General features: G+C 35.5%; 1 protein-coding gene across 15 annotated transcripts in view; it reads left to right on the top strand.

The window, feature by feature from the left end:
- REPS1 (RALBP1 associated Eps domain containing 1) overlaps positions 1 to 20,453 on the top strand; it is an 82,947-nt gene that overhangs the window by 51,281 nt on the left and 11,213 nt on the right. For 5 of the 15 annotated variants that reach the window (XM_059700489.1, XM_059700488.1, XM_059700483.1 and 2 more), the window contains 7 exons: positions 2,718 to 2,798; positions 8,593 to 8,680; positions 9,936 to 10,037; positions 12,121 to 12,193; positions 14,340 to 14,458; positions 15,261 to 15,343; positions 17,130 to 17,318. In XM_059700489.1, the coding sequence (XP_059556472.1) occupies positions 2,718 to 2,798; positions 8,593 to 8,680; positions 9,936 to 10,037; positions 12,121 to 12,193; positions 14,340 to 14,458; positions 15,261 to 15,343; positions 17,130 to 17,318 (735 nt within the window). The remainder of the gene's footprint in view (positions 1 to 2,717; positions 2,799 to 8,592; positions 8,681 to 9,935; positions 10,038 to 12,120; positions 12,194 to 14,339; positions 14,459 to 15,260; positions 15,344 to 17,129; positions 17,319 to 20,453) is intronic. The other 10 variants (XM_059700492.1, XM_059700485.1, XM_059700491.1 and 7 more) reach the window with 9 other exon arrangements.

Here is a 20,453-nt window from a genome sequence, read left to right as displayed (position 1 = left end):
AACTTTAAAAGTGGGGCCACTCTCATTAGAATCAGAGAAGTAGGCCGGAGGCCTCTATGTTAAACCTTAGTGCTCTATAGAACTTCAGCTAAAAAATAGCTGTTCTAGCCTGTTAGAGCAGTTTTCTTTGTGAATAAGTAACTTTTTTTGCCTTAAATCACTTTTAGGCAGTGCTTAAAAATTTCAAAGTTTGTTGACTTTCAGGAAAAAATTCTAAACGTCTGGACTTTTCATATCTTTTAAAACCAGTAATAAAGTACTGAATTAAAGAGACATTCATTAATTTTGGAGAGTTGAAAAACAGAAGTAACTGGCAGGTTTAAAGTACTTGCTGCTGCTTTATGACATAATCACAGATACTGTACCTAACACATAGCACTTGTCATACTGTTGGATGTAAAGTCATATATATAAGTTTTTCTAGAGGGAGGAATTAAGCCTTGAAATAATTCACTAGTAAAGAGGCTTTATAAAGAGTAGGGTCATTACTCTTGAAACTACTTGTTCATTTTTAAAAAGTAATATCAGATTAAGAGTAGTTATTCCATTGATACCAGCTCATAAATAAAAGCAGCTCTTTCTAAAGCATCTCTATTCTAAAGCCCATATTCATTCTAAATAAAATTGTGTGTGATCATTAAAGACCAGGAATAGAAGTCCCTTCCATATTCTGATTTAAGCAGTTGCACTTTTTCTTTTTAGATAGTCAGAGCAAGTTTCAGTTTGTAGTATTCAGTAATAATTTGGCTATGAATGTCGTGTTATTTTTCTTTTAACTCTGTGGAAAATCAAAATGCTAATAAAACTAACATTGATTTTGAGACATCTTAATAAATCTCTACACAAAGCTCTAATGATCCTTTCAACAGATAATTATTCGGCATCTAAACATGGATGAGACATTGCAAGGAATAAAACTACTAATAACAACAGCACTAATAATAAGCCTTAATATGTGTTGAGCACTTGGGATGTGCCAGTTCTGTTAAAAGCTCTTTACATATATGAACTCTACTTCCTCATAACAATCTTATAGTATTATTAATCTCACTTTACAGATGGTGAAACTGAATTACAGAGAGGTTAAATAACTTGCCTAAGGTTGTACAGTATAACTAGGATTCCAGTAGTCTGGATCCAGAGCTGTGCTCCTAACCATTATACTAAAGTTATGAAGATAAAAGTGTCTCTCTGCTCTCTAGGTAGCTTGCATACAGTCTTGTGAAACCAAGTAAAACTTCATACAACCAAATAGGTAAATAAATCCCTTCTTTTTGGCAAAAATCTACATGTAAAAGTTTAGATCATTAGGGTTTTAAAAATTCCTCTGTGCACATGCAACAATAATTATTGAAGAAACAATAATTATTAACAACAAATATTGGTAAATCACTTCTTTGAAGTGATGTCCCATGATAAGAATGAAGTTTTGTTATTCAGGAATCACTTTGAATACATCAATGTCTTAATTTTCATGATTTTAAAATTTGTAGGCAGAGTTGTTGAATGATTGTATTAGCCATTTTTGTAGATAATTTTCATCAATGTATTAATTTGCTAATATTTTATTTCTACAAGTCTTCTCAAATGGAATATCACTATTTTAAATAAGTCGAACTTTGAAGCATAAAAATGTATACTTTTCCATGCTGAATTACAAAAAGAGGATTTTGGTTAATGGGATAGGTTTGTCTGTGTGTAAACATTCGTTTGTATATATTGTATATGTGTAGATGTTTTTCCCTCCTCAGAGTAAAATTCTCAAGAATCAAATTTTAATGCAGTTTTGATATAAAAATTCTATACTATTTTATTACCAAGATCTTTAAAACAAATGGAATTTGCTATAATTATTATTGGCTTATCACTCCACCAATTTTAAGAGGTATGATATTTGTGTGCCTCTTTTAGGAGAGTAGTATTTCATATCAAAATACATCCTCTATATATAACACATACCCAGATGCTTGATTTGCTCTCATTGTGGCCGCACTCTGATTTTTCTAGCATGGGGGAAGCGGGGGGCGGTGCCTGATTGGCAGCTCTGTCTTTCGATCTGGCATGGTCCTGTTCATAGTGCTGATTTCAGGGGTTGACTTGCTACAGATTCACAAAAGCTCGAACATATATTATAATTCCAGAGTTCTTTGCACTTTATCACAATTATATTTTATTAAGTATACATATGTACAAAATATGTGCACATACATAACAAAATCATCTTTCAGGGGTGGCACTGGCAAGTCACAATGACTTGCTTTGTTTTGACCAAAAGTTTGGTAGTCAAGATTCACCAACATCACCAAATCAGTACATTAGCATTTAAATTTTAAAAGGAGGATTTGAAGTTATTCTTTCTCTAGTCAAGACAAACCCCTTTACATTTTTACCTTGTTGCTATTTATACCACTTAGACTCTATTTGTTCCTATGTCTCTTTTGAGGTTGAACTCTGTAAGGCTTTGAATCTCTTCATAGAGATTGCAATAAATTGTTACTATACATTTGATTGTGAAGGTGTTCACCTTACCTTACAAGATGACCCAGCATAGATGAGTATAAAATGTTTATTTCAAAAATAGAAATTACAGAATTTTGTCAGGCCTATGAAACACAACTTGCAGTGCAACCTCTGAATGACTTTGCTAAATCTTCTCCAGTGATCTTTTTACTCCATCTTTCTCATCATGCTGACTTGTCTCTCCTCTGTCTGTTCAGCAGTGGGAGACATTTAGTGAACGCTCTTCAAGCTCACAAACTCTGACCCAATTTGATTCTAACATTGCACCAGCTGATCCTGTAAGTCAATCACTTAGCTTGCTTGTTTGAAATTAATTTTATTAACCCAAATTTCCATTCATTATGGTTTTTAGCAGATATGCATGATTCAGTGGAGTGCTTAGAGAGAAATGGTAGCAAGCTTTTCAATTTTTGTGTGCCTAATGGTGGAAAGAACTTTTTTTTTTTTTTACCATTGTTTGTATTTTCTAGTTATTTTGGTGAAACTGTATGTTTTAAAAAGCTGGTACCTGTGTCTAAAGAAGCATTTTGTGACAATTGATTTAGTTGACTTGTTTTCATTTGCTAATTGAGTGTATGTTCTATTAAACATACTATTTATTTTAGTGTAGTTACACTTAGTAAATACTGTTTTATTTGTATGCTTACATATCATGTAATATGTACTACATATGTAAATATGCAATGTCATCTTTTATTTTAATAGTCCAGATGGTATGGCTTTGACTTAAATAGTATGTTTAGTTCTGTTACAAGAGAATCAAGTTCAGCAAAACAACAGAGTTGTTAGTCAAAGATTCCCATTGTGCAAAGGAGCCTGTCTTGTCTTCCTGTGGTTTACTGTGTTGCTCTGAAAAATGCTACAAAGTTCACATCATGATTTAAAAAATAAATTATATTCCCTTAGATTTAATTTAATATATGACCCACCTGTCCCTCAAGTTATTTGAACATTTCAAAACCTTAGTTGCTAATCGTTCTTCTCACTGTTCACTCCTGCTTTTTCTTTTTTCTTTTAAAAAGAAGGACATGCTAATAACCACTTTTCAAAAAGAAAAGAGGAAATAAGTAGGAAGGGAAGAAGAGTGTAAAGGTAGGATTAGAAAATGAGTTCAGTGGAAAGATACGGAGAAGGCATTCTTTTTAGATGTTTGATCAAAGACAGCCAGCATTCATGAATTAAATGTAAAAATGGTCTTCTTATTTAATGTGGATTTGGGAGAAGTGGTATTTAAAGATAATAGTACATCAACAGTTTAATGAATCTTTGGTGTGTTTTATAATTTTAAAGACTTTATATCTATTTGAAATACAGAGGATGTTAAATTGAATTCAAGTAGATAATGTATGGAAGTGTTTTATAATTAATAATTTAAGAGTCAGTTAATATGTAAATCATCTGTGCCTTTTGCTTCTCTTGCTACTTTTTTTTAAAATATATTTTATTGATTGTTTACAGAGAGGAAGGGAGAGGGATAGAGAGTTAGAATCATCGATGAGAGAGAAACATCGATCAGCTGCCTCCTGCACACTCCCCACTGGGGATGTGCCCGCAACCGAGGTACATGCCCTTGACCGGAATCGAACCTGAGACCCTTGAGTCCGCAGGCCGACGCTCTATCCGCTGAGCCAAACCAGTCAGGGCTTCTCTTGCTACTTTGAGAGCATTTATTAATTTTTTATTTTAGTTTCTGAAAAGTGAAGGAGAAATAAAAAGGAAACACAATTTTTGCTGCTTCTTATTAAGGTCTCTTGGGAAGTGACAGGTGCTATAAGCTAAAAGAAAATTTTTCCATATTCTTATCTTCTACTTACACAGTTAAGTTAGTTTATTTAAGGTGCTTCATAAAAGTACCTCTTGGGAAGCAAAGGTTTGCTGTAGCAATAAAGAAACTCTCTAGTCTGTAACCCTTAAGAGGCCATGAAAATAATTATTCATAGTATTATGATTATTTGTCAGGCCAGGAAAGAACATTACATATAAAAACATAGAATTTGGGGGCAAAATAAATTAATTCATAACTTACAAGAAATGCAGGAAAATATTTGGCTTAATAACAGTGATGTTCTTGTAACCTATTGGAAATAATATCCAAATTTGTGAATTCTTGCTCTAGGGTTTAATATGGCTCAGTACTTTCTTTTGTTATCTCTAGTGTGGCTGGAGGCTCTAGAAAAATTAAAAATTATTAATTGATATTTTAAACTCCAATTTAGACTTCTGAATTTGATAGAGTTGCCAGTCTTAAGTATTTATAATATGGTACCTAGAAACATCCTTTTTCTTTTATGGTGGCAAACAAATCTAAACTTTGCTCCCCAACTAGTAATTTCTCTTTAAATTTTGAATTAGGAGAATATACTGTTCTCACTGAAGATCTGAATTTCTTAACCCTCATTTAATACTTATTGACATAGTTCCTATACATACACTGATAGTAGCTACAATTCCAAATGGTCCTTTGCAAGGTTTATGTAAAGGATTGTAAGTAAATAAGGTCCATTCAGATTAGAACAATCATTTAGGAAAAAAACACACACCACAGTTCTAATGTGAATTTAACATACATTACAGTGTTGGAAATATTTAATGTAATATTTTTTAAAAGCTAAAATTTAATAATTATCCATTTGCTCAATAAAGTGAAAGTCCATGAAGAGCTCCAAACTGCTCTGTAGCGCTTAGAGACAGTGCAGTGACCTCACATGCAAACTGCAATGGTTAATGATTAGGCTCCCGGAATAATGATGAAATTGAGTTTCTGACATTTCATTTCCAGAAACTTGATTACTTTTGTTGAACTTCTTATCAGTTAATAGACTCAGGAAGAATCTGCTTCTGGTAGGAAATTCTAGACTGATGAGAAGTGTCATGCACTAGTCTTCTCCATGATATCCCTGATCTTGAGTGCTATAGAGCTTCTGAGTACTTTAGAGTACAGAGGGAAGTGAGTTTGATCACTGATTATGCCCAGCCAACTCACCTGGTTTGATGTAGCTCCTTTCTAGGTGCCTGTGATATTTTCTAAGAATACAAAAATGTCAGGAACAAAATTCCAGTCTTAAGTAGACCACACCACAGTTCATTATAAGCTTGATGATTGTAATTCATCTGATTGTGATAATTACCATCCATGGCTATGAACAAAACTCTAGGCAGAGAATCATGGGCCAGCTTACCCCAAAAGGTTTCCATAAAGGAGCTTTTATGCTGAGTTTTGAATGGAACTATGAATTGCCAGATTTGGACAAGAGCATTCCAAGCAGAGCGAGTATCATGAACAGGATTAATTCAGTGTGGTGAGAGTATAGGCTAGACATGTGTATGGGGGAATGATGGGACTGGGAAGATCTTTGTATATTAGACCAAGGATCTGAACTAAATCTCATTGACACTGTTGGCTAATAAGAAGTACCATGAGCCCTAGCTGGTTTGATTCAGTGGATGGAGCATCAGCCTGGGGACTGACGGGTCGTGGGTTCGATCTGGTCAAGGGCACATGCCTGGGTTTCGGGCTCAATCCCCAGTAAGGGGCGTGCAGGAGGCAGCCAATCAATGATTCTGTCTCATCATTGATGTTTCTATCTCTCTCTCTCTCTCCCTTCCTCTCTGAAATCAATAAAAATATATTTATTTTAAAAAGTACCATGATAAAATGGGGTCAAGGGAGAGCTATAATAAGAAGGATTGATGGGATCAAGAGAGAGATGATGAGCACCTGAACTAAGAAATGGAAAGTAGGCAGGGCTGGATTCAGATAGACAGGATAATGGGATTTAAATCAAGTAGAAAATATAGATTATGTGAGCTTTAATATAATATTCAATAAAATACTAAATTGTATGAAATCAAATACCCAAATAGATGACACAAATGTGCCATGAGAAATTACGAATGGGTTTCCTAAAGGCTTTGGATGATTTGAATAGGTGATCTCTATGTTTACATTTAGGGATGCTAGTTTGGAGCAGAGAAAGTGTTACTTTGACATCTTGTAACTCAGGACTCAGAGGCTAGTAGGCATTCATGGTTCTTCATCTGGGATGTTCAAATGCTTAAAGTCAGAGCCCTCTATCATGCTTTGACTCATTTGTAACATCGCAGTCATAAATGAAGCCTCTGATATACGGTCTCTGGTTTTCAAGGAATTACCTTGTCCTGCTAAGTAGCTAAGACCCGCTGGACTAAAGCTATTTTAGGCTCTTAGCAACCAGTCAGTGTATGGCTGAAGTATGCTATACAAAAAGCTTTTTTGGTACAGAAACTTAAGGAAATTATTTGGATAGTGAATAGAACATTCATGATTATTTTTTTGCAGTCATTAATGTATTTTCATTATTGTACTGAAAATATATGAAAAGACTAATTAATATTTCCAACTGTTATAAGCTTTATAAATTTGATTTTATAAACATACACAGAGAATATATGTTAGATAAATACTACGAGTTTAAAGCATCTAATAAATTATCCTTGCTTGTTTTTTTCTAGTTTTGGGGGGTTTGTAATAAGAACTTATTGTGTCACAAACTATCATTTCTTTCTCCTTTAATCTTGCCTTATATTAAATTCCGATTTTCATGACAGCTATTTCTACTATTAAAATTGGAAGTTAAGAAAATAGTATTTATTCCTAAGGCCATGTTTTCATAACAATAACAACATTTTAAGTGTATTGTTATAAATATTTCCCTGTGAGTGATTCATTATTATGTGAGAAATCTAACCTTCTATCCACTTCTAATGTCCACCTTTATAACTGTAATTGTAGAGTTGTAGGGGAAATGTTAGTTCATTTCAATTGGATAATACATGAACCCTGTCCAGTATTTCACTGATATAGAGGCAGGAAAATGCTATGAAAGGATTTATCAGTATAATTGCAATAAAGAATTAATTTGTTTGTTATAAATTGTTCGAATTTAGAGATTATAAGAATAACCCAAGGAGAGCTGCAAACAAGAAATGGTATATTGGAACTTTCTCTAGCAGAGGCTTGGTGTTAGTACTGTCACCAAAATAGTGTTGGATTTAAACTGAAAGATCATTATCCTTTACACTAAATTATAAACTTAACTCAACTAGATATTCAAAATTTAAGGATCTAATATTCAGTCCTTAGCAGCAGCACACACAAAATTCGAACTGACTCCTCATACCAGGAGCTGAGCCTCCTTCCCAGTGTTTTTCCTCTGGCCTGTAGCTGTTAAGCCAAATGCTTGATCCTATTCTGGTTCTGGCACTGGTATGGCAGCTCCCCGCGCCAGGCTTACCTGTGCACCCAGGTGTACCTTTCTCTTCCTTTCCTTCCAGAGAGGCTACCACCTGTCTTCATCTTCTCTTCCTGGCCTTACTCTCTCACTCTGAAAAGTCTCTTCCATCAGTTTCTTTACCCTTCTAACTAGACTTGCCACTAATGAAGTTTAGGAATATCAGATGGATTATAATCTTGAATGGCTTAAGAAAATATTAGAATCTTAGAGTAGGAGTCTTACTTATCCCTCTTAAAAACTGGATCCCTTGGTGGAAATGTTAGGCTAAATTTTAAAGTTCTATAAACTAATCTGTGAAAGTATGCATTGTGCCTACTGTTACAATATAGCAGGTATCTCTTTAACTCTGTTTTATAGATGAAAAAGAAAAGTTTCAAATTTTCTTGAGCAGTTTCTTGAAAATGAGTTTGGTCTACTACTTAATTTTGGATTCTAATGAAGTAGTTTGTTTCACTTTAACCTGAGAGGTTCAAATTTGTATGATTTCATCAGATCATTTCACACTTTGAATACTATCTTAAACTGTATTTTTATAAGGTTATTGTTTTTATTCAAATCTTTAATCACTCACAAGTTAAAATGTATTTTTAATAAAAAAAAATCAGATTATTAGACATGTACTTGATTTTTTTACGTATAATTCTATAATTTTAATTTAAAAATTCATTTTCATGCTTGCTTTAGTGTGAATGAGAGAGTCTATCCACCAGTTTTTAAAATATTGTTAATTTTTATTATTTCTTGGTATCAATTTGGCATTTTTAATACAAATTCTGTATTTCCTCTCATTTGTTCCTAGGATACTGCTATTGTTCATCCAGTTCCCATTCGTATGACTCCAAGCAAAATCCACATGCAGGAAATGGAACTTAAAAGAACTGGCAGTGGTAAGCAATCTGTGGCTGGTCTATATTAGGTTAGCAGGTAGGATTTTAGATTAGCTTCAACTACATAAATGCAGAAGTAATTATTCTATCAGGCTTCAGATTTTTTTCATAATTGCTTATTTTTTAACATAGTACTTTCTACAGTTATACATATATGTGTGTGCTTATATGTATATTTTAACTTATTTTACAGTTTTTAAAAGGAAATTATTGAATTTAAATTATAAAACTTAAATAAGGACATTGAAAATATGAATTTTCTGATACGGTGTTTTATGATCATTTTTGTGAATTTACATTTAAAGTATGTTAAAATTGTAACTGAAGAAGCATATGTTAAAGTGAGTTTTGGCTTTGAAATTCTTTTGCTTAAATTCTTGAATTTTCTTCTCATTTTAGTTTTTTTATCCTCACCCAAGAGTATATTTATTGATTTTTTTTATTTTTTTTGAGAGAGAAAATCAATCAGTTGCTTCTCATATGAGCTTCAACTGGGGATTGAACCCACAACTTGGCTATGTGTCCTGACCAGGAATCAAATCCACAACCTTTTGGTGTATGGAAGGACACTCCAACCAACTGAGCCACCCAGTCAGGGCAATTTTCTCCTCATTTTAGATTAAATGTTTTATAATTAGGGATTCTCAAAGATAAATTTATTTCCTATATTAGTCAACATCATAAATTATTTATAACCATTTGTGTGATGTTTTGTTTAAATAATTACTTATCTAAAGGGATAAAATTAACAAAATATGAACATGCAAATTGACTTTTTATTGTAAAATATCTTCTATATGGCAGAAAATAAATTCTATATAAATAGATTTATATTTGTGTGTTTTTTGTTTTTTTAATTTTTTTTTGAAAAATATACATTTTATTGATTTTTTACAGAGAGGAAGGGAGAGGGACAGAGAGTTAGAGACATCGATGAGAGAGAAACATTGATCAGCTGCCTCCTGCACACCCCCGACTGGGAATGTGCCCACAACCAAGGTACATGCCCCTGACTGGAATCGAACCTGGGACCCTTCAGTCCCCAGGCCGACGCTCTATCCACTGAACCAAACTGGTCAAGGCTATATTTGTTTTTGTTTTTATTAAAAATATTATTTTGTATTATTTTCCATGGATTTATTGGTTACTTCTTTGGAATATCTAAATTAGGTCTCATATACTCTGAGCTTTATAAATTTATTAATACAAATGCCTTTATCTTACATTTTTACTTACTAATTTTCTTTTCTACTAGATCATACTAATCCCACTAGCCCATTACTTGTGAAAACATCTGACCTTTCAGAGGAAAATAAGATAAATTCATCAGTGAAATTTGCTTCTGGAAATACTGTAGGTAAGTGAAAGATACCACGACATCTTCCACTAGAAGTTTATTAAGTCTGGATTTAGAGCCTGAAATATACAAATGTATAGCCATTTAATATTATCTTCACTAAATAAAGTAGAGAATAGTCAACCCTTTTAAACACCCTACCCGCTGTATGAGTAAATGTGTTCCCATTGCCACCTGAACCTCTTCAGGGCAGGCCTCCTGTTTGCCATTCCTCTCAATTAGCCAGATTTAGTCCATTGGCTCTTTCCCACTAGATCCTTTCTTTCTCTCACAAGAAGTTGTGTATATATTCAGTCCTTCAGCCAGTGTTGATTGAATACTATGTGCCAGGCTCTGTTCTAGACACTGAGGATTCAGCAGTAAAATAAACAAACAAAAACCTTTGCCTTTATGGAGCTTACATTTTGTAGGGGAGATAAGATGAAAAGCGGGGGGAAATAGCTCATGTCCTAGGAGGTGATTAACACCCTGGATAAAAATTAAGTTGGGAAAGGGGAAAGGAAGTGACTTTCAATTAGCTGGTTAAAGAAGGCCTTACCAAAAGATGACATTTGAGTTAAATCTTAAAGGAGTAGAGGGATTTGGCTGGGTGAATTTCTGAAGCAAAGGCATTTAAGGCACAGAAGTAGCAAATGTGAGGCCCTGATTTAGGAAACATGCCATGCTTCTGCTGGGAACAGCAAGCAAATACCTAGAATAGAACTACCTAGCAAATTGAGCAAGTAGAGGTAGCAAATGTAGAATAGTAACCTGAGAGCAGGTTAAGATGGAAAGTGAGATGAAAAGCTGTTAGAGGGTTTTGAATGGAGAAGTGACATGGTCTGACCTTCCTTCTTTAACAGAATCACTCTGGCTGCTATACTGGTAACGAGCCAAAAGGCAAGAGCCAAAACAGGAAAGACTATTTGGGGGGCAGTTACTAGTAATAATGCAGATAAGTGAAGATGATGGCTTGGTCGATGGTGGTGGCAGTAGAAATGCTGAGAAATGGTCCAAGTTCTGGCTGTATTTTGTAGGGAAAGACCACAGGATTTGCTTATCTATGTGACATAGGATATGTGAGAGAGGACTCGGGGTGGCTCATGGGATTTTTGGCCAGGGCAACTGGGAATTGAGGATGACTCTGGTAGGAGTAGGTCTGTGGGGGAAGAATAGGATTCAGTTTTAGACATCTTAAGTTTGCAATACCCATTAGAACATCCAAATAGAAATATGTTAGCCTTTTTCTTTGCCAATTAAATAATTCAGTGATTTGACAAGAAAAGGGATACATTTTGAAATATGTCCAAACAACCAATCCCTTTAAGTTATAATTCTTGAAAATGAATAGGTAGTTTTCCTTTATATTGTTCCTCGAGTTCCTATTTTAAAATTCCTGTATTATGTCACAACTGTCAATCTGCTTCTGGATTCTCTGCTCCTTCATAGGACTTTGAAGAAGTTGAAAATGATATTTCCTCAGGTGAAAAATTAGGAACCTCTAGTTAATTTCATAAATTTTATTATTGCCTAAGCACATTTTATTTTCTTGTGAAACTTTTAATTTTTCACATTAACAGTTTTTAAATGTTTTATTTAAAATACTTCTAATTTGTTCTTTAAAAAGATTTTTATTACAAAAGTAATTCACACTTACTGTAGAAGTATAATAAAAATAAAAATGTTTATAATCTCACTGTTTCACAAATGACCATGGTTAGCATTCATTGTCAAGCTTAATTCCCATTCTGTGCATATGCCATATTTTTATATAAAATATGTACTGTAATGTGTGTACTGTTTTGCGATCCTTTCTATGTGACTTATTTTGAATATTTATGGTATTAAGTGTTAACTTTTCTAGATTATAACTTACACTAAATGCATAGTATTTTGTTGTATAAATAAGCAATTATTTGATTTATATTTAATTTTTTTACAATATACAAAATACATTTAATTTTTTATAATAAAACTGGTATGAACTGTTAGCCAGTCTGAATATCTCTAATTTGAAACAATAATGCAGTTATATTTGTTGGGGCACATAGAGTTAAAGTGAAAAAAATGATTATTATTAAGTAGGTTATATTCCATTTATCAGCAGATGGTTACAGTAGTTCAGACTCTTTTACTTCAGACCCAGAACAGATCGGGAACAATGTAACTCGTCAAAGGTCAGTATTTCTGTCAATAAAAAGCATATTAAAATATCTTGTTACATTTTAATACTTAAAATTATGTAGGACCAAGTATAAATTACATATTTTTGTCTATTCTTTAGTTCACTTCTCTGAAGGCTGTTAGGTTATCTATTGATTTATGTAAAAGGGAAGTAATTTTTATTTTTTTTCCAACTTTAAAAGAAAACAGATGAAACCCTTATTATCGCATGGCATTCTGTGGAAGGTTTAACACTAGAAAGACTGAAACTTAAGTATATACCTATATTGCCCAAAAGCAGTCAAAATGACTGCGTTGTGAAAGAATAATATCGGAGCACTCTTAACTTATGTTCCTTAGCTTTTCCAATAACTCACTTCTATTCGACATTTCTTTCATGAATTTAGGGTGCAAAAGAAATAAACAACTTATTAGAACAAGTATCACTGCATAAAGATTCGAATAACAAGTACTAGTTTAGCTTATTGAGCAACTGCAACTTATCAAGTATCGACAATTTATCATGTACTTGTATGTTATCATGTGACGGTAATCGAAAAAAAATGAAAACTGTTATTTCAATACAGAGCCGAACTGGTCATATAAGAAATTTACTCAATTCAATAATAAGAGTCATTTGATTATTTAAAATTTCCCCAAGCAGTCAAAATGACTGCTTTTGGGCAATATAGGTATAACACATATATATATACCGGAAATGAAGGAGGGGGGAGGTAACTACAATTATTAATAAACGCATTTATATGTTGTACAAAAAGTCACAAAATTCTAAGACATTGTGTCCTTATATACATAATTGTTTTTCTAATTGAAATTAAAAAGCAGTCAAAATGACTTCCTTGGGCAATCTAGTGTTAAGAAGGACTGGTAACTTCTTGATAGTAGCAATTTAATGCAGTTCTTTCTTTAGATAAACTGAGTCTCTTTAAGTGATAAATGTGCAGATTTTCTTTTATAGCCTTATGGCAAGTACCAAAAGAATTCCATGTTTTAAAATGCTATCCAAAATCTCAGCCCAGTGTTGGGCTACCTATTTACCCTGAAGATCTGTGTTACATACAACTTTTCAGGCATAAACTAAAAAGGTGAGGGTGGAAAGGGTTTGTCTTCAAGGCTTTACTGTCCACAGAACACTGTGTGCAGGACAGAAGTATCTTTCTCCTCTCACTTCTTATGTGTGGTAAGTATCCTTTTGCCACATGCCTAGAGGATGTAGAGAGAGGCTAGTAATATAGAATCACCAATGAGCTCAGAGTCAGAGGCTGCTTCTTCATAGTTCTTCCTGTGTTTCTTAAAATTCTCAGTCATCTTGGATTTTATTCTGCTTTTTATCCCTATAAGTGAGGATTAGATTTCCAGAGTCCATGAGACTCTTTTCAGAATATAGAAAAAGTTGGTGGCAAAGAAGTGCATCTCCAGGTGAGTTGAGCGTGAGTACAGCCACCTCTAAAATGGGATGGCCTGTGGTAACACAGGAATGGGAACTGCAGATAGTGAGCCAGATTCTACCTCAACTTGCCAAACTCCAGACTTTAAGTTGAACACTGTCCATGTCTGAAAGTAGTTTGTTTGTTTAAGATTTTTTTATTGATTTTTAGTGAGAGAGGAAGGGGAGGGAGAGAAAGAGAAACATCGTAAGAGGGAAATATTGATTGGCTGCCTCCTGCATGCCCCTTATCAGGGATCGAGCCCACAACCCAGGTATATGCCCTGACTGGGAATCTAACCAGCTACCTTTCTGTGCATGGGATGGCATTCACAGAACCCTGAACCACACTGGTCAAGGCTAGAGTTTTGGGGTTTTTTTTAAAGTAAATATTTTAAACAAATGCCTATAATTGAATGGGAAAAAATTACACTAGTTTTGCAGTCTACCTTAAATTCTTGTTAATAACTTTCTTTTCAATTTTTTTGAAATATTGTTAAATATAAAATTATACTTTATAAAAAAGATTATTTGCCATATTAAATAACCACTTGTGGAATGCACATCATAAATAATACTGACTTTACTCATTGTAATATGTGTATACCTACTTGAGAAAATATCTTTTGCTGCTTAGCCAAGTTTGAATGCTTAAAAAGAAAAAGCTCCTGTCTCAGTAGCATGACCAACTGTAATGTGGTGACTTTTTGCAGGTCTCATTCAGGAACATCCCCTGATAACACTGCACCACCACCTCCCCCTCCAAGGCCACAGCCCTCGCATTCTAGATCGTCATCTTTAGACATGAATCGGACCTTTACAGTCACCACAGGTAGGGGTTAGAGAGCTGTGAATCAAATTATCATTTGATTTAAAGTCATTAAGGACACACAACACCTTATTTCCGCAACATGTCTGTTTTTATATTTATCCAAAGAAAAAATTGGGATTTAAAAAGTATCAGAGAGGGAATTTTTTTCTTACTGTCTATGAATTCAAGTGATAAAGATGGGAACCTGAGAGATGCCGCAGAGATTGTAAAAGTATGATATGATGATATCAAGGAGGAAAAGCTAATAGGTCTTAAATTAGCAACAAAAGAGAGCGAGGACCCACAGCTTACTCCAATTTTAATTTTAATATAATTGGTCATATAATTATATAATTATGTTGATCAAAATAAAAAATTAGGACACTGGGTAATGATGTCCTATTTGGATATTGTGAGTTTAGAATTATGAGGAAAAAGAAATAATCAACAGGCCACTGGATTTGTGGGCTAAGAAAGATTAATCCATTATTTGAGAATCATTTTCATAGAAATAATAGAGTGAAGTATTAATTAAAAGAGAAAATTGGAAGTCCTCATATTTGATAGCTAAAAATTAGTCAGAATGTGGAAAGAAAACCAAGAATGTATAGTATTATGGAAACAAGGAGGAACATGTCAAGAGTGCCCTGTACAATTGAACAAGAGAAATGGATTCTGAGAAAAGACCATGAGATTTGGCCATTAGATCACATCTATGCCTTCCTATACTTAACAAAGCAATCTTTTAGAAATCTTTATCATTTGATCATATTCATTCAACCTGTTCTACTAGCAAAGTAATTATATACTTACTAAAAAGAAGACTTGTATATTCACACAGGACAACAACAGGCTGGAGTTGTTGCCCATCCTCCTGCCGTGCCTCCAAGACCACAGCCTTCACAGGTATTCTGCAACATATTCATTACTAAACATCAGTTATTACACTCCTCATGATTAACTTATCTATTAGGTGTTTGATTCTATTCTAGAATTATTTTGAAGATCCAGAATTACTGAATTTTCATTCTTACTGAGCATTTAATTCAGGGAAGATAAGTCTTCTTTTGAAAGAGAATTCCAATAATAATTTCAGTTATTTTTTTAAAGAAGCTGCTAGTGAACCAAATGATAGTGTCTTGACAAAGGAGAGTTTAGTTAGAAGAACTGGATTGGGAGACAGGAGATAGAGATGGCCATCTGTGTCTTGGATCTAGCAGTGACTCAGAGCGACCTCACTGCGTCGGTCTGGATGTGTTACTGCATCAGTAAAGGAAGTGTCAGATGACCTCTGCATCCCTGCCAGGTTGAAATTGTTTTGATATGCACAAAACTATTATGTTCCAGGGTAGATTCTGGATTATAGCTGTTAGTTTTATGTCACTGACAGACTACCTTTTACATGAATGAATTTGGTTGATTTTTTTGAGTTAGAGTCTTAAAATGAAGTTGAGTATTTACAGTTAAAAAGATGGTTGCTTAATCATAAAAGATGCTGAAATTTGAATATTCCAGTATTTATTTTATCTAAAGTGCCAGCAAAAATATTCTTACTGGGGTTAAGCTGTGAAACCCAGTGAGTTGGTCTGTTGACTCAAGAACCGGACTGGTGGAGAAGACAACTATAAAGAATTGTAAAGGCAACAGTAGATATGTTTATGAAATGTTTTGCTACATCTTTACTAGTTAATAAAGTCAGGGATCAGTGAAAAGGTATAAGTAAAGTAAAGGAAGTAACACTTAAGTAGAGACTTGAAAGATAAAGTTGTATTGGTTTGGGAGAAGGCTTTCCAACCAGACAGAATGGCATCCACAAAGTCATACAAGTGTGGGGTAAGTCTTCAAGGAAAAATGAGTTAGTTTAGAACAGCTGGAATGATGGGAAAGGAAACTGAAGAGGTCCGAAAGGGGCAGAGCATCTCCTATATCATTATAAGAAGGATACAATTTTTCTCAGAGGAGATGGAAACTTTTTAAAGGGTAAGCAAGGAAAAGATTTCTGATTTATTCCTATAACATCCTATACTTCCTTTATCATAAAACTTTCACACTCTATTTTAATTCCTTGTTAACCTATGTCTCATCCTGCAGCAGACTGTCAGCTTTATTGGGCATGGACCTTATTTGTTTTGTTCATTGTTATCACCATAATGCTTGGCCAAAAGTAGATTCTCAAAAAAATATTTTTGATTGAAGATTGTAGAAGGATTGGCCTGGCAATGGAGTAGAGGATAAATTGAAGAGAAGCACACTGAAGTGTTAGAAGAATAATTAGCACACTGATTTCTACACTTTAAAAAAATAACCTTTTTATAAACATAATGAAACATTAAAAAAAATAACTTGTTTGAAGAACAAACAATTGCACAATAGCCCAAGTAAGAAAAAAATAGATGCAAGTGAGAATCACAGAGTAGAACCTAACTTTCCCCTCTCCTTATGCACTTTCGTTACAGTAAGAATTTTGTAAAGGTATTTGTCTTATTGGGGTTTTGTATCTTAAATTTTTTTTTTTAGTGTCTTAGCATTTCTCTTCTGGGTTTTTTAGAGCTAAATGTTTCTGTAGCTCACCTCCCTGAGTTTACAGATAATAAAACAGAACATCGTTTTAATAATATTTTAGAAGGAAAAGAGGCCACTTGGTGACTGGTACACCAATGAACTGTTTGTTCCTCTATTCTGAACCATCGTGCAGGCTCCTGGTCCCACGGTGCATCGCCCAGTGGATGCCGATGGCATGATAACTCACACTAGTACCTCACCTCAGCAGATACCAGAACAACCAAATTTTGCAGATTTCAGCCAATTTGAAGTATTTGCTGCATCAAATGTAAATGAAGAACAAGATGATGAAGCTGAGAAACATCCAGAAGTCTTGCCGGTCAGTTTTTAAGGGCTTATCTAATTTTCCACTGGGACTCTTTCCATATCTCTGCTCAGAGCTGGTCTGTAAACAGAGGAGCTTCTAAAAGAGCAGATATCAAATATTAGAGCAGACATCAGTGAGCAAAATATTTGTTGCTGCTGCTTTACGAGGATTTATATTCCCTAGGCCAGTACTTCTCAATTTTTTCATTGTCCTTAAACTCCTGCTAATTGCAGTGTATTACTTTAATAAGAATCAGAATCTGGGTGGGGGAGAACCAAGATGGCGGCGATATAGGCAGACGTGTCCCAGGTCGTGTCCCGGAGCAAATGGAGCGAGCAGCTGTAGCTAGTAACACTCACACCGAATTGGCGAAATTGCTCAGCTGGTGAGAGGGTTTACAGCCGGGAAGAGCAGAACTCCCCTGGTAAGGTAAAAAAAAAACCAGGGATTTGGGCAGGAAAGTTTGCCAGACCTCTGAGCCCAGAGAGTCAGAGGGAGACCGCGTGGCAGACAGCCGCGTCCCTTGGGACAGGCACAGCCCCTGACGGGGGAAAGGAGAACCGCGGGATTCCTGGCGCCGCCAGGGAAATTGAGAGCTGGGTTCTGTGACCGCGGAGGACTGAGCCTAAAGGGGGCAGCCTGAAGAGCTGACCTGACCATGCAGTCCCGGTAAGAGAAGAAGCTTACAGAAACCAAGCCTTCCCCGTTTCCGCGGCCGGCATTTGTTTGTTTGTTTTCACTGAATCCTGTTCATGGGACATCTCGGATACAGACACTCACCTGTGCTGAAGAGAGGGAGAGTGTGCTGAGGAGTGGAATCTGGGGAGAGACTGGGGAAAGAGGGGGAGCCGGGAGAGGTGGTAGTGAATTGAGTGCTGAGACACCCCAGAGCCCGGGACTTGGGCAGCCACCCGCTCCTGAGAGGGAGTCTCCTCCCCCCAGCCCCCAGGCAAGGAGCACAGCCACACCCAGATTCCACCCTGTAGGAGATCAAGGATTAAGATAACCTGATCAGTCCCTGGGAGTTAACAGGGTCTGGCCTATAGGGGGATTTTCAATCCCAGCAACAACATAGCGCTGGTAACTAACTATTATGCAGTCAGCCCTGGGCAGTGAACTTCCACTGGACAGAGAGGCCCTATAGCCTCAGAGGCCAACCCCAGAACACTGCCACCCAGAGGCTGACCCACAAACTGACTCTTTGCTAAACACAAAATAAGGCAGTCTGGGAAATAAATGCGGCATGCTTTAAAATAAGGACTGTGGTTTACAATACAGAGGAACAGTATATCGCAGGGAAACTCAACACTCTCCTGAATACCTGGAAGGTCTAAGGCGAGCCACACTGAAGAATAGAAGAAACGAAGGACCTTCACTACTGCAATTTTTTTTTTCTTTTTTCACTTTTTAACTAAGAAACCAATTTTTTTTTTCATTCTTTTTTTTTCTGTTCTTTTTTTTTTCTTTCTTTTCTTCTTTTTCCATCACCTGATTTTACCCTTTTAATTACTACCTTCTTATTTTTAACCAGTATTATTACTGCTACCATTTTACCATTTTTTAAAGTGCCATTTTATTTTTTTTTCTTTATTTTATTTTGGGATTAGTGTTCACCATTCTATTTTCATCGTTATATTATTGGTTGTTTCTAGTTTGCATTCATATCCAGGGATCTGTTGCTGGAATTTGTTGGGATTAATGGCTGTTCTATAGGAGTATTCTCCTCATATAAAAAGTCTCTTCCCTCTTCCACTTCATTCTCTCTTTTCACTCTTTTTTTTTTTTTTCTTTTATCGCTTTTATTTTCCCCCTTCCTTTTTCCCAATTTCATTTTGGCACTCCCTTTTTTTGGTCCCTACTTTTCTTTTCCTTTTTCTCTTTTATCTTTTTCTCTTCCTTCTTCCTTATCCCCTAATTCTCTTAATTCAGGTGGTCACCTTTAATTGGGGTTATTAATATCGTGAATATATTTGTGTATAGTGCCTGGTACGTGGTGCCTTGTTGTGTTGTATTTTGTGCCTTTAAATCAACGCAGCAGATCCAAGCAACAGCAACTTCCTGAGCACATCATCCTCTGCTGAGGAACAGCAGCTGTACGTGAAACCTCGCCCCACCAGCCGGAAGAGCCACCACAGCTGTGAACAGCACCCACCAGAGGAGCTGCTGCCAACTGAAGAGCAGCTGCTACCACAACCGCCCAAAGAGCAACCACAGACCAAGGAGTCACTGCCACCAAGGGAGCAACCACTGAACAACTCAACGTCTAGATATGTCAGTGAGATCAAACATGGGTAGACAAAGAAACCCCCAAAGGAAAGAGAAGGAGGACTCTCCAGAAAAGCAGCTAAGTAATACAGAGGCATGCAACATGACAGATAAAGAATTCAGAATAAGGATCCTAGAGTGCATAAACCGGATGGAGGAAAAAATCGACAACCTCTTCAAGAAGCAAGAAGAAACAGATGAAAAAATCGATAACATATGGAAGAAGCTAGAAGAAACAGATGAAAAAATCGATAACATATGGAAGAAGCTAGAAGAAACAGATGAAAAAATCAACAACCTAAGTAAGACCCAAGAAGAAATGAAGAGTGATATAGCTGCAATGAAAAACTCCATTGAAAGTATCAACAGTAGATTAGGAGAAGCGGAGGACCGAATAAGTGAATTAGAAGACAAGGAAGCAAAACACACCCAAAATGTACTGCAATTGGAGAAAAAAATTAAAAGACAGGAGGAGAGCCTAAGGGAGCTTTGGGACAACATGAAACGAAACAACATACGAATAATAGGAGTACCAGAACAACAGAAGGATGAACAAGGATTAGAAAACCTACTCGAAGAAATAATATCAGAAAACTTTCCTGAGGTGGGGAAGAAAAAAATCACACAAGCCCAGAGAGTCCCAAACAAGGTGAACCCGAAAAGACCCACACCAAGACACATCATAATCACCTTGGCAAATGTTCAGGACAAAGAGAGAATCTTACAGGCTGCAAGAGAGAGACGGAAAGTTACATACAAGGGATCTCCCATTAGATTGTCAAATGACTTCTCAACAGAAACACATCAGGCCAGAAAAGAATGGACTGAAATTTACAAAGTGATGCAAAGCAAAGGACTGAATCCAAGAATACTCTATCCAGC

This window comes from Myotis daubentonii, chromosome 6 (assembly GCF_963259705.1).
Source record: "Myotis daubentonii chromosome 6, mMyoDau2.1, whole genome shotgun sequence".
In the NCBI taxonomy this organism is placed as follows: domain Eukaryota; kingdom Metazoa; phylum Chordata; class Mammalia; order Chiroptera; family Vespertilionidae; genus Myotis; species Myotis daubentonii.
This window is presented reverse-complemented; position numbering and strand designations above follow the sequence as displayed.